This window comes from Electrona antarctica (genome assembly GCF_951216825.1).
Source record: "Electrona antarctica genome assembly, chromosome: 2".
In the NCBI taxonomy this organism is placed as follows: Eukaryota; Metazoa; Chordata; class Actinopteri; order Myctophiformes; family Myctophidae; genus Electrona; species Electrona antarctica.
Window position 1 is genome coordinate 46,803,076 of NC_136807.1, and position 15,709 is coordinate 46,818,784.

Sequence of the window (15,709 nt, forward strand, 5' to 3'; positions counted from 1 at the left end):
CCGGTGTATTGGAGTTGACCCACAAATTAACCCTGACTGACGGGTCCATTTGGTTCCATTTGTTTACTCTCAGAGTAATGTTTTAAGGCTGTAAGGGAGGCTTTTTAAAGTTTGAGAACCACTGTTGTATCTTACTGTAATTATATTGTTTTGCTGCTGCTGTTTTTGAAGAGGAAATTAAACTGTATTGCAGGCAGTGTAGCTACTAGCTAACATCAAAGTTCTGTTAGCTAGCATTGCAATATACTAGTGAAGCAACTTGCGCGGTAGCAGCCACTCTCTGCCGGAGAGTGGGCTATGTGCGATATGGTCAATGATGTTTATTCCTTCCTACTCATATATCCTTACTTATTTATTTATTTAATGACTACTGCTCATATCTGCATTTACTACTGTACTGTACTTATTAATGTATCCTTACTGACATGTTTGCACTTTGGTGAGATGCAAAAATACTTTTCGCTGTACTGTACATTGACCATAAATTGAATCTCATCTCATCTCATCTCAGAGGATGGAGTGCATGGATGAAGGGGTGCGGCAGCTGCAGCTCACTCCTCCTGACAGGAATGCTAGTTAAGTTTGAAAAGTACAAGTTGAGTATAGGGTAATCATTTGGGTTATTGTGGAAATATCCAGGATATTGGGATGTGTTAATGTTTAATAAATATGTTGTGGAATAACAGTAACATGCACCTAAGCTCAAAACTGCCCAGCAGGACCCCTGTCAGACCCCTGGCAGTTGCTGGAGGAACGAGATAAGAGTGTGAATTCCGACACCCTGTGGGGGTAGTAATGTTGCCCACTGCCGGTGAAGAACAACAACATGTCCCAATGTAATCCCAGTGCCTAAAAGGAATGTAAATGATTAATGTGTTAAACCCTAAACTCTCATAAACCAGTTGAGAGTAGAGTGGGAAAATAGACCATTCCACCAGCCCATGTAATTACCATACACTCATGGCTACAGTGAGTAAACCTCACAGCAGGGTGCTCCGGCCATGTGCTAGCACATGTCAGTGGGTAAAATACTTCCTGGTCTTTCAACCAATAGTAAGGTTGGCTGTAAACCAACCACAGGGAAGGACTGCCATGGTGCTCAGCAGCCAATTGAATGTTAGCTGATGTGAACCTGCCCAACAGGGCAGGTCTAAAGGAAACAGAGCTTTTATAAGCCACTTCGGCGACTCTAGTAAGCCAGATTCACTGATTCAGTAACATCAACAAGAGTCCAACCTCCCCAAACGGGGAAGAGAGATCCGGATGGGGAACTGCTAATTACTGTTTTATACTCTGCCTACTATCTCTGTTAAATACAAATGATTAGAACGTATATGGGAATGTAACAAATGTATATTCTTGTGTTTCTATATCTATTTCAGGTTTAAAATCTATGCCTATGTACCACTAAAGCCATACCTGACACTAACATCTGTCAATTAAGACTACTATAATTGGTTATGATAGACACTTTTCACTGTCTTTAATAGCTCAATTAATCTGTTACCATACTTATCTAAAACCAGGCAGTCTGTGCAGATAAGCCATTTATAGATGTGTTAACTAAATGTTTGTTGAAACCAATGAATTGATAATAAAGTTATAAATACACTCGACCACAGAATGCTAAAAAGATGTACAGTTATCAGGGAATGGAAATTACCACCCCTATAGTGTTCACACTTACCCTTAAATTCTGTTATTTTTGAGGGGCGCTAGCCCCTCCTATACACAGGTTTAATGTTTGTCTTTAGTTCAAAGTTTGTTTAGTAAACGCATTGACAATGAAGGGAAAATTAATATTGTGTCGTTTACGTCATATTGTCTCTTTATTGTTAATGGCGTTTAATATTTGTGTTTGTTTTACATCACCGTTACATCACCTAATCAACATGAGTTAGACTTCAATATATTAGCGCCCCTCACTTCACAGGGGTGTGATTTTTTTAATCTATAATTGACCCCAACTCGTCTCAGAATTATTATTATATTATAAAACATGTCACATGTAGATGGATGGGTTGGATTAAATCATCCAACCCATCCATCTACATGTGACATGTTTTATAATTTAGATTAGCCGTTTTATGAAAACCTGTAAAACCTGTCAGTCCGTCCGTCGTTCTGTCCTTCCCTTCGTCATTCCTCATGCCTCGTGACACGTCACACCACCATATATGGCCGTCAGTCCCTCATGCCTCGTGACATGTCACGCCACCATATATGGCCTCAGTCCGTCACGCCTTGTGACACACTCCATATATGCCCGTCTCCATATATGATATCCATACAGGGAGAAGACTGGATCATCACCTAGATCTGCATATATGGAGTCGGCCAGCAACTCTACATCTGACCTCAAACCTCAAACCATTAGATCTCCATATATAGAGCTGACCTGTTCTGACATTCCATATGTTCATCCTTCCCCACCCGATGTCTCCCTTTTGACTGATACCTGTCCATTCAAACTCTAGACGGGGCCAACCCAAGGTTATTTGTGCAGTTATTTGTGCCTGGGACGCGCCCGGCAGGCGGCGGAAACTAGAGTCCTCAACAGACCCGAAAATGAAGGCCCGGCCCTACCCGGGCCCGCATCAAACCCTGTACACTCAAGACACTGCCCCTGCTGCAACCCTTAAATCTCCATATATGGAGCTGACCTGTTCTGAAATTCCATATGTTGATCTGACCTAATCAAACCTTGTACACTCAAGACCTTTAGGGCGAGGAGGTCGCCTTTCGCCCTCAGGGCGTCTTACTGGTTGTATGCAACTATTAATATATTATTAATATATATTATTTCCCTGTTCATTGGTCCTTGTGTGCATGTTCTTACTCCTAGGTGAGCCTCGGGCTGCCTCTGACCGTTTAATATAGTTTAATATAGTTAACAAAAACTAATGAGATAACGAAAACTAAAATCGACAAAAACAAAATGTGTTAACTGAACTAAATGTCTGTTGTCTTTGTTCCAAACCTTACGCCAGTGTGTGTGTGTGTGTGTGTGTGTGTGTGTGTGTGTGTGTGTGTGTACGTGTGGCGCATGCTCATTTTTAAGCGGAGCTGCACACAGTGATTAGTGATTTCCACGTAAACAGACAGGCTGGTTGGTCGAATGTTGGCATTAGGAAACAATCTGTATCTGGCCTGCCGTGTCCCTCTCCAGTCCTGCACCGATTTAGGGGAAAACACTGGATTTTAAATGTAACGTGGTGCAGCTAGATTAAACCGTTATGTCATACTGTAGTAGATAATGACTTTATGTCATTACTACTCCACAAATTAAGCAGTTTAAGCCATTAAAACAGGGTCAAAATCGGTGTCATTTTAGATTTTAACCACTTTAACCATTATGCAGCGCTATGAAAATGTTTGTACTAAAATGTCTGTAAAGCGACTTTGGGTACCCAGAAAAGCGCTATATAAATCGTATGTATTATTATTATTATTATTATTATTATTATTATTATTATTATTATTATTATTATGAGCTTTTAGAACATTTGTTGCCAATCTTTGAATATATTGCCTATATTTAAAGCGAACAAAGTCTTTGCTTCTGGGCGTCCCTTGAACTGAATATTATGAGATGGGGGACGGAGGGCAAAGATATATAATGTCGGAGGTCCTTGGCTTGACATGAAAAAGTTTGAGAACCACTGATATATAACAACACAAGGTTTTCACATCATTTAGGATTTAGAAGATTAACACATTTTGGGCGGGAACCCCTTTTGGTGTTTTAAACATTATGTTATAATTTAGGTATTGAAAAATAGCAGATCTACAAGCTCATAGCGCGCCACCGAGTGGCACGCTATGAACTTGTAGGTCTGCTATTTTTGAAAAATCGTGAAAATATTTATTTCAGAAAACTGGAGGATTTAGAAGATTTTTTTTAAATTTTGAGGTCAGGCCTAAATGGATTAAGAGACATTGGCTTGAATGAGATCAGCTCATATTTATTTCTTCAGTGGTTTGTGTTCTGCTTATTGGCCAAGAAAAGATCCAAATTGAGAACTGATTCGGGACATTTTACCTTTCCTCCAAACAGGTTAAATCAGAGACATTTGTGAAGTTCCGATGCCTGCCAGTGGGGGGCGTCTGAAGCCTTGAGAGACACTTTATTACTCTACTCAGATAGAAGTGATAAAAAGATGGCTGAAGATTATGTTTCTTCTTGTATGCATGCATGTGTGTGTGTGTGTGTGTGTGTGTGTGTGTGTGTGTGTGTGTGTGTGTGTGTGTGTGTGTGTGTGTGTGTGTGTGTGTGTGTGTGTGTGTGTGTGTGTGTGCGTGCCAGATTAGACTGCAGTAAAACAGCCTACTCCCTTGTTAAAAAACAGTGGAAGCAGAGTCATTAAGTGAGGATTGCATTGCATCTGTAATGTGTTTGTCTCCACAGAGAGTCAGTTGACAAAACGTGCACAAAACATGCACAATTATGCTGCAAAACAATTAAGCACCAGAATAGTTTATCTCTTTTTTTACCATCTTCATGTTTTTTCTTCTGTTGTTCAATGAATCCAAATGAGCATTTTAGTACTTATATTTCTTCTTTGCCTTTCTTTTTCCATGGCATGATGACAAATCATCACAGGCACACACGCGCAATTGAAAATACAATACGGCTATATATCGTACTGAACATAAACATAGACCATTTTCCCACAAATGGGTTCATTTTCAGACCTTTGTTCACACTTTGACCAAAGTTATTAAAATGCAGAGTCATCGTTTGCCAAACATAACCGCATGGTTATTTTGAATGTTTAGTTTTATTAAAAATATATTTTTGTTACTTTTAAAATAAATCTGTGCTTTAATGTCAAGTATGCCCTGAGTTGGGGTCAAAGGGCAACTTGCCTCTATATGATGTTTTAAACCAGTGGTTCTCAACCAGTGGTCTGGGGACCACCATGGCCCTCGGGGGGATTCCATGTGGTCCCCGGCTAAATGATGGAGATTCTACGCTCTCAAGAGTTAGATTATTCGTAAAACATCTGTATTACTCAATTCACAAGAAGTCTACACAATTAAAGAATGTAGAAGAATTGTTATTTTGATCAACGTTTTGCCAGTCATCTCTCCTATGGTGCAAACATCAATACAGGGTGGAATTGTGGACAAAATCTTATGCAACGATAACTAAGTATTGTTTGGAGTCCGAAAGGCTAAATCTCGTGGTCCGTGGCTCAAATGCCCGATAAACAGTAGACCTTGAAAAAGGTTGAAAACTGCATGCTTTAAACTAGCAGAGGAAGAATGAGAGATAAAGTATGAAAGAAAGCATGCAAGAGGGAGAGAGACATAGAGAGAGAGAGAGAGAGAGAGAGAGAGAGAGAGAGAGACATAGAGAGAGAGAGAGAGAGAGAGACATAGAGAGTTAATGTGTACCTTAAGGTTTCTGTGTACTATGTTGAGAGAGTGTAGGTAGGCCACCGCCTCCAGCACTTGTCTGATGACATTGGATGCATCTCGCTCTGTGTAATTCCCCTGGTCCAGTATCCAGTCAAACACATCTCCCCCTGTGGCGCTGCGTGTTCACGCATGCACGCACACGCGCACGCGCACACACACACACACACACACACACACACACACACACACACACACACACACACACACACACACACACACACACACACAAAGCCTGATTGATACTTAGATGCTGCTTCATTCTTATGGCCTCGATACAGACTATGTGTTCTCGTGCACCAAAAATAGCAGATCTAAAAAAGCACAGCTTGCAGATCTGTTATTTTTGGTGCATGTACTGCTTGACACTTGCGCCGCACACATACTAAGTGTCACTCGGGCTTATTATGAATGGAAACGAGAGCCAGTTGACTCCGTTGCACATGTAGCGGCGCATTAGATCCCATTAAACATTGAGTAATGCAATTATCAAAACCACCGTACTTCACTTGTTTAATACCTTCAGTAGGAGGCGCAATAAGCCTCTTCAGACACAGAGATAGCCCTACCGAGGCAATTTACAAATTAACACTGTGACTCATTCCTCTGAACGACTTGATTCACTTTGGGAAGACAGTGAAATATGTGTGTGATTATACATGTAGTGAGCAGGAACAATATCATTTACTTAAGTACTGAACTTAAGTACGATGTTGAGGTATTTGTACTTTACTATTAACCATTTCCAATACTTTTACTTCTACTCCACTACATCTCGGATCCAAATATTGTACTTTTACTCCACTACATTTTTTCGAAAACTTTAGTTATCTAAGATTTGTATGCATTTTAAAACCACAAACGGGACATTCTGCATAATGAGTACTTTTACCATTGGTACTTTAAGTATTTTCGATGCCAATACTTTTGTACTTTTACTCAAGAAAATTTTGAATCCCAGACTAAGGCTGAGCTCACACCTTTCATGCAATTCTGTGCTCGTTGGATGCTCGTTGGATGCATGTTGTGTTGTGTCATGGCCGCCCAATGCATTGCCAATGGAGGTCACATGGTTTGACCCAACATTGTGTTGTGTGAGGGGGAGGGGCGCAGTCGTGCGCCCCTCCCCCTCACACAACACAATGTTGGGTCAAACCATGTGACCTCCATTGGAAATGCATTGGGCCGCTGGGCGGCCATGACACAACACCCAACGAGCACAGAGAATTGCATGAACCGTGTGAGTGCACCCTAAGGCCTGACTCACACGTGCACAACAGATTGATGTATGCTTGTTGTATGAGACTTATTGACTGATGCAAGCTCACAATGCATTTCCAATGGGAGTGGTTTGACACAACATTTGTGTTGTATGAGGGGGTGGGGGGCAGTCGAAACACAGCCGAAAGCCGTACAACACGAATGTTGTGTCAAACCATGTGACTTCCATTGGAAATGCATTGGGGCAAGATGTAAACAAACCCTTTCTTTACATCTAGCATGCATCAATGTTGTATGCTAGATCGAAAGGTGTGAGTGGGGCCTTAGTACAAAATGTGAGTACTTTTTCCACCACTGTATTGCGGGCATCAATCCATCCAGGGCCCTCTGTTGTGTTGAGAGAGAGACTCTCATGGTGGATGGGAGCTACCAGCAGCAGCACAGTGAGTGAGTAATGGGGAGTGGGACCAAGAGCAAATATCTCATCAAATCTAACGCTGTTCCTTCCCCTGACGGCGAAGCACAGAACACTGATAATAGCAGGTCATATCGCACCCCTGGCCCTGGAGCTCACTGCGCGTGTGTGTGTGTGTGTGTGTGTGTGTGTGTTCACGTGCGTGTTTAACGACACACACGGGGAGCCAAGTGCCGCACAGGGATATTTAAACCTGAAAAAAACCCCACCCAAAACCTGACCTTATTGGGACATTTTGAAGCCCCACGTGGACAAGTCTCATTTAATGCCACCTGGACAGAGGTCTAGGAGTTTGAGATGGGAACAGGGGTCATCAATATGTCCGCATATGGGCAAATGTTTTGCCACGGCACGGCATTACAATGTTCTTATTTGGATCATAATAGCCAATTACTGAAGTTTCCAGGTTTTCTTCAGAATATGTATGACACGTACGATGACACTATGTGGCACATTAGGAGTGCAATAGTACTGTACTAGTGGTTCTCAAATGTTGTATTTGCAAGGACCCCCTTAAAAGTGCAAGAGCACTTTGGTAGAGGTTTAGGCTTGTATACATAGTTACCTTGCCATGATGTAACTCCAAATGTGGACAAGAAAAGAAAATGCTCCAGTGATTAGAAGTTGATAATTCAAAATATGCTCCTCATTAACTTACATTGTATGCTGAAACAGCTCTCAAGGTCACTCTTTTTGTAGATAAACAAACAACGTTGATTCAGACGATACAGAGCATCTCCAAAACTCATACCGTTGTATTTATTTTTTATAAAAATGATAACTGTTGATTTTGCCTTTTTAGTAGGAAGAAAACCTGGACTGGATCCGTGGATCCTGATCTTCAAATAGTAAAATCGACAGGAAGGAAATAAAACAGTAGGAAGTTTGGTGATGTTCTATATTGTCTGAATCAACTTTGTTTGTGTTTGTTTATGCACTAAAAGAGTGACTTTGAGCGCTGTTTCTTCATACAATGTAAGTGTTTCTAGTAATATTATTGTCCACTCATTTTGTGTGTCTGTGGCAAAATTATGTCCACCACAAGCCAGCATGTCAAAGTCAAAGTAGTGCGATTTGTCACACACATTACCGCAGTGACATTTGTTCTTTCACATGGGTGTGATTTTGTAACCTGTATTGTATTTGCGAACGCAGTGAGCACTAACTATGAGACCTTTAGCAGAACATGTCTGTCTGTGTGTGCGTGTGTCATGCTGTAATACCACCCGCCCGCCACCAGAGGGCGCAGCTGTATCACACACAAAAAACACACACACACACACACACACACACACACACACACACACACACACACACACACACACACACAAAACTTTAAAAAAAACTTAACGTAAAGAAAAAACTGAAAAATAAAAAACTTAAAAAAACGTAAAGAAAACTTAAAAAAAGAAAAACACACACGCACACACATACACACACTACAAAAAGACTTAAAAAAAATCTTAAAAAAACACTTACAAAATAAAAAAAGAACTTAACCTTAAAGTACGTAATTTATTCTAATTGTTGTTATTGCAATTTACGAGCTGCGTTCGCATCCCGCGTTTGCGCGTCTTACTTGTGTATGCTACTGTTCCTTGTGTAACAGGCTGTGAAACAACACAGACATTGGACAACACAGTCTGTTCTAAACTAGAAAGACTAGTAAAAGATTCTGTTTTGGGGTCAGGGTTCGGATTATAGGAATTTAGAGGATAGGTTCAGGGCTTGGGGTTATATAACCTGACTCTGCCAGATGGGGCGATATTGAGTTCACAAGTTCACAATACAGCCTCCTTTCTGAGATCGCTCAGAGATTGGCGTTAACTACGGGCGGGATCTTGGCGAGGCCGGGTGTGACAGCATCGAAGAAGCGCATGTTGCAATTTTATTTCCCAGCGCCTTGCCTGGTGAAGGTCTGACCGACCGAAACGTTAACTGTACTATAATGGCCCAGCGCCTTCAAATTGGAAAATTGTCTTCTATTCTTGAAAGCAAACGAAAACATCACCTACACATCCGACACGATAATGAGTTTTAATGAGCTTGAAAAAAAGGGAAGGCGTTATTCAGTGATTGGGCAACAGAGATCTCATATGGAAGTACGTTGTGAAACAAATGTGAAGCAAGCCTCTTCCATCTGGCGGAGTGAGGTTAGGGGTTATAGGCTTAGGGAGGAAAAATGGCAAAATAAATTGGGGGGAAAAAGTGTCATTGACATCCCGACAGGGATATATAAACATGCACACACACACGCACGCACGCACGCACGCACGCACGCACGCACGCACGCACGCACGCACATACATGCATGCATGCATACGGACACGCATACAGCTGGACAGATGACGAGACAAGCACGATAAGTCAGAGCGTCTGAAAAAAGAATCACTCACAGTTCCTGGATTATGAAGTATTCTTTACGTGTCTCGAACGTATCGATGAGCTGGAGGATATTTGGATGGTTCACCCTGAAAACACGCACACGCACGCGCACACACACGCACACACACGCACACGCACACACACGCACACACACACACACACACACACACACACACACACACACACACACAATGACTGCAAGCTTACATTCAATTATTTGGAAGGTTGCAATTCATTGCTCAATGTTTTGGGTTGAAAATCACGGACAGAATCGGTACACAGGAGTGTGATTTTAACTTGAGTACGTAATATACTATACTAGGAGTAAAAGGACACAGGAAAATACATGTTAACATTTAAATCTCCTCTACCGTTGCTGTTGCGTAGAAACCATGCATGTCCCCTTTTAATAATTATAACAATTTAAAAAAGCGTTTAGATCTGCTATTTTCACTGCTTTTGTGCAACGGGAAAAAAGCAAAAAGGTACAATGAAGATTGGATGTTTCTGCCCAACAGCAACGCTACGCATGACTGTTTGGATGTTTCTGCCCAACAGCAACGCTACGCATTACTGTTTGCTAGGGGTGTGCTGAAATATCGATATGGCGATATATATCGATACGTCCTCCCGCGATAAATAATCGATATTGATTATTAAAATATCGATATTTTCTTTTTTTTTTGGAAATTTGAAATGTTGTTCATAATGAAGTGATGACATGTTTAGAAAAGGAGGAAATGACAGCTAAAATAAAGCAAATCCCACTCAGATTCCACAGCAACCAGAAGTACTGAATTACTGGATGGTGATTTGTCCAAAGTCTCCAAACAGCTTTGTGGGAATACAAAATGCTGAATTTTTTCAGTTCCAAGTATTTTGTAGTTGCAGATATCGTGATATATCGTTGATGAAATTCCATACAATATATCGATATATCGCAAATATCGCAATATATCGAATATCGTGATATTATCGTTATCGAGGGCCTAATATCGCGATATATATCGTATCGTGAGGAACCCATATCATCCCACCCCTACTGTTTGCGTACATTTTCAGGATCATGATCTCGTTCTTGGCAGCCTTTCTGACTTTTCTGCCGTCTTTCTTCAGGAATTTCTTACAGACAAACACCTTGTCTGTCCGTCTGTCCCTGGCCATGCACAGCTCGCAGAACTCCTTCCTATAGACAAACCAATAGACAACATGGTACATGGGTACACAATTAAGCAGATAAGAAGAATACATGAATATTAATACATGGCCCATGCATGGGTGTTGGGAGAGGTGGCACATGGAGAAGTAGACAAGCACAATAATCTCCAATCGTATCATATTCATTCACTCATCTGAGAATATAACGACCCACTAAAATATCCAGTATTTACACAGTAATATTCAAATTAGTGCATCATGGGGCACTAGGGGGCCCCTTGAGGAAATGCAGAGAAATTACTTTTAATTGGATTGGGGTTGTTTGGACCCAGAACAGCACAGAACAATGGCCCCCAGTGGAAGAAGAAAGCAATAAGATATTTACAGTAAATAACAATAACAATCAGATATGCGTGTCTTCAGTGGGGTGTCTGTCTTCTTGCTTCCTGCCGCTTCAGCGAGGCTCAAACTACAGCGGAACCGGGCAATAAAAAGGCAATAACCTCTAAATCAGGGGTCTTCAACAGGGGGTCCTGGACCGGGAGCCCTAGGGGGTCCTCAGAGTCACTGCAGGGGGCCGCCTAATCTTTGTGTAACATGTTTATTTTCTTTTTCTTTTTTACGACTTTTACGACCTAGAAACCTTATTCTGAGGGAAACATTAGCAGGAAAATAGCAGGCCAGATCTACGAGCTTACAACTAGGGATGTTCGATATTATCGGTCTCCCGAAGATTATCGGCAGATAACATAAAAATGTAATAACGGAAATTATCGGTATCGGTTTTTACGCATGCTATTTTACCGACTAAACGGAAATCTACAGCTAGATATTATTTTGATATTAAAGCCATTTTATGTTATTAGATTGTGTGATATAGTTTACTTTTGGTGAACATCCCTTGTAGATCAGCTATTTTCGGCAAAGAGTATGTACCTGTATGGTGTACACAATTTCATACAATAGTGAGTGGGGGTCCCTACTTCTTCTCTGTCTCTCAGCTAAGGAGTCCTTGGCCTGAAAACACCGAAGACCCCTGATCTAAATAATAATCATCATCATCATCATCACAGCACAACACATAAGCTTACTTTTAATTATTTCTAATGCCATGTGTAACCCATGATGATGACAGAAATATGTTTGAATGTAGAATTGGCAATAGATAAGGCAGTTAGCGGCATATCTTCCTTTTCTTCACCAAGCAAGAAATGCCACTGTAGGTTGAAGTGTGGAGAGAGTTTAGGAGCAGGCTTATGCACTGTCTTTTGATGCTCATACCGATTTTGATCATCAGTCGCTCTCGCTAAAGCTGGCATAGGATCAGATAGCTGTAATTGGTGTGCGTTTGTGTGTTCTGAGATTTGTATCTCACAGCGCGTTCGACTGTGTTTAGACCCATAACAAGGTGCACTGACGTGTGCGCGCACATGCGTGTGTGTGTGTGTGTGTGTGTGTGTGTGTGTGTGTGTGTGTGTGGAAGATATAATGACTAATAAGGTGGACTGGTGGAGGCATACTTGCATGCATGACAAAAGCTAATGTTTTGTGTGTTGCATTTGTGCAGTTGGGTTGGTTGCTGGGTTCTGGATGATGGCTCGTTGAGTATGATGGCTGATATCTGGGTTGTGAACTTTGACTGCTCTGCTATAAACACATGATAACGTGTTGTGTGGCCATTATTTTGGCACCTATGTGAGGCGTGCAGGTTCTACTTGGAGTCTGTTGCGGGTTTCTTTTATCAATGGCGGAATTTTCTAAATCATTTGACGTGGGATCACATCCAGGGTTTCTTGGGGGGCGTTGCTTGGCATGCAATTGTCCTCCAGTGCCACTGCGTGACAGTGACCTTCACTGGCTACCGGTTAAACAAAGAATCCACTTCAAAACACTCCTGACCACCTACAAAGCACTAAACAAGCTGGCTCCCCCATACCTCTGTGACCTCCTCAAACGTCATGTCCCCTCTCGCTCCCTCAGGTCTGGTGATGCAAACCTCCTCAACGTCCCCAAAAGCAAACTCCGTACGTGGGGTGACAGAGCTTTTTCCTTTGCTGCCCCAACCCTGTGGAATGCCCTCCCTAAGGCACTCAGAGATGCCCCCACCATCCAAACTTTCAAAACCGCCCTCAAGACCCACCTCTTCAATATTGCCTTCCCTAGCTAACCTTTCTTACTGTCTTTCTTTTTAATGTTTTTTTAGCGTTTAGTGTTTTTCCTTTTTCTAATAAAGTTGTTTTTATTTTGTTGTTACCTCTGTAAAGCCCCCCCATGTAAAGCGTCTTTGGGTACTCAGAAAAGCGCTATATAAGTTTGAGATATTATTATTATTATTATTAATATAAAGGCCCACAACAAGTATCTATCTTAGGAGACAGGATGAGTTCAGGTAGTTTGTTAATCTTAGTTAGTTTAGGGTGCAGAGACTCCAGTTATTTTGCCCACGTTGTCATAGTCCGGAATAGGGTTTGTATAGTTTACCGTTGATTTTCTTCTAGATTGCTATTGCATTTTATGGCTAACCCTGTGGAAGATTTCCTCCAGTCTCCCTCTGATGAGTTGCTGGCGCAATGTACCGAGGGCCAGTTGATGAAGGCTGCTCAGCATTACTCTGAAGTTGGGTCAGGGGCAGACGGACAAAGGAAAACCTGAACAGAATCATGAAGGCTAATACATGTTAAAGCGGTGTGCTACTGATGGACGCATATGGGGGGGGGGGGGGGGGGGGTAAGATTGGTGTACTGTAAGTACATATGTGGCTTCTTTATTAACATTCAAACAGCATAAATAATTGCTGCTTTTGAAATTAGAACATGAAAAGGAGTTGTAAATAATTAATAACAACAAGGAACAACACAAAGTTGGCTCTATCTGGAACTGGCATTGACGTCTGCGTCCTCTTTTAAGTTAGTTAACCACTGGTACACATTTTGATGTTGCAAGTAATTTGCGGTTGTTGCTCAAGATGAAGAACGGAAAAGATGAAAAGTTTTGTTTGAGTGCGTGGCTGTTTCAAGAACCTCAACTGATGAGGCAGAATATCCCTTCGGGGACAATAAAGATTTATTATTATAATACTACTTAACATTACAGGAAAAGCACAAGAAGTTTACTCGACTCTCTTGGAAGACTGTGAAGAGATAGTAAAACGATATGCACAGATTGGAAGCAATCTGAATGAGTTCCTGCAACATATTGCCAATGGTTTCAGGGGGATTTGATCTCACATTTTAATCGCTGGTGCTCTTCATTATGTGATTTGCGTTTGATTGCACTGGAACACTTGCACTTGGAACAGTTTTCAATTTAAACCAGCCTCTCTGCCTCTGGGGGTGGGGGGGTGGGTGGCTGATAGATACCTGGATGGTGTGACTGCTCAGTTCTCAACTATAAATATACTGTAGGTGCTTATGAGCTTTCAGTTTTCCTCCTCATTGAATGAGAGAGACAGAGAATTATGCTTTAAGTAGCATATGTGACATGTCAAACTAGGGGTTATTCTGAATTTACCATGATCCAAAATGTATAATAATCACATTTGAATGTGTTATTTGGATGACCCTAAGGACCATAAAAAACCTTGAACAATTGCTATTGCACGCCCCTTTTTAGATTATTTAAAGACCTTATAAGCGTCGTACAAAGCCAACTCGAGTTGTGACAAATCATGACAACAGTAACACACACAATATTTTGGACCAAACAAATAATTACAAAGAATAAAAACAACAAAAGAAGTGTTGTAACCTGACGTTTATTTCTTCTTTCTAATTCTTTGCTTGGCCCAAAATATTGTGTTTATTGTCATGATGTGTCACAACTCGAGTTGGCTTTGAGGAAAATGAACGGGGAATTATTTTCTGGGTCTCTCGAGGGGGCGGGACTGCGACGCTCTATTTTTATTTTTTTATGTTATTTTTGTTGCTTTCGCCATTTATTTTATATTTTTTATGGAAGGACAGACAGTAGGCTGACAGGACATGGGGAGAGAGATGGGGGGAAGACATGCAGTGAAGGCCGTCGGGATCGGGAGTCGAACCCACAGCACACTGCCAGACTGGATTGCCAGCCAAGGTGCCTGGACCACTGAGCCATGGCCCAGGCCTCCACTCGGTTAGATTGACTGGCCTATACTCTCCTTCACTCGGTTACTTGGTTTGTTGGATTTGATATAAATAAATACAGAGCACCAGATATTGGTGATGCCATATGTTCTGTGTGTGTGTGTGTGTGTGTGTGTGTGTGTGTGTGTGTGTGTGTGTGTGTGTGTGTGTGTGTGTGTGTGTGTGTGTGTGTGTGTGTGTGTGTGTGTGTGTGTGTGTGTGGCAGTGTGTGTGTGGCAGTGTGTGTGTGGTAGCACGGAGGTGAAGCACCGCAGAACGCCAATGTTGTTTTTATGAAATATTAACAACCACACCCATCGTATCTGCCGTCGTTAATGTAGTTATGTGCAAGATGTGGAGAGCAGTCTGGACAATGTGCCTGGTTTCTGCTATCAGGGTTGCGTACAAACAAGCACTCGAGAGTACATGTCAGCTGTACTGTGTGTAACGATGCTTTGCCGTCCATGCACGTTGTGACTGGCTGCTCTCCCACTGTCAAACTGCACTGGCAGTGTTTATTGTCCTTTGTACAAGGTATTCCTGTACTTCTCATTATGTGGACATAAATAAACATTTCAAATGTGTGTGCGCGCGCCTGTGTGTGTGTGTGTGTGTGTTCCTGCATGTGCGCTCGCGCGTGCGCGCGTGCGTGCGCGCGTGCGTGCGTGCGTGCGTGCGTGCGTGCGTGCGTGCGGAACATAATGAGGTAGCCTATACTCAGAATAAAAGAGCACGACTAGAATTCAGTTGGAGAAGCTGCAGGGAGATTTTCACAGCTCTTAAAATATGTCGAACAGATTTCTTTCCTACTCAGGGCAAAAGACAGAATAAATTACACCATTCAAAGACTATGATTCATGTATTTTAATGATTCAAAAAAAGAATATATATACAGTCAATTGCTTGGTTAAAAATGAATAAAATAGCCCATCTAGTGGGTCCGGGG

At 41.7% G+C, this 15,709-nt stretch overlaps 1 protein-coding gene across 1 annotated transcript in view; it reads right to left on the reverse strand.

Annotated features, from left to right (window-relative positions):
- The window catches only part of camkvl (CaM kinase-like vesicle-associated, like), a gene marked incomplete at its 3' end in the record, with an annotated part of 108,579 nt that overhangs the window by 9,887 nt on the left and 82,983 nt on the right, over positions 1-15,709 (reverse strand). Inside the window, 3 exon segments of the mRNA XM_079515803.1 lie at positions 5,401-5,539; positions 9,514-9,588; positions 10,557-10,688. Coding sequence (XP_079371929.1) covers positions 5,401-5,539; positions 9,514-9,588; positions 10,557-10,688 — 346 coding nt within the window.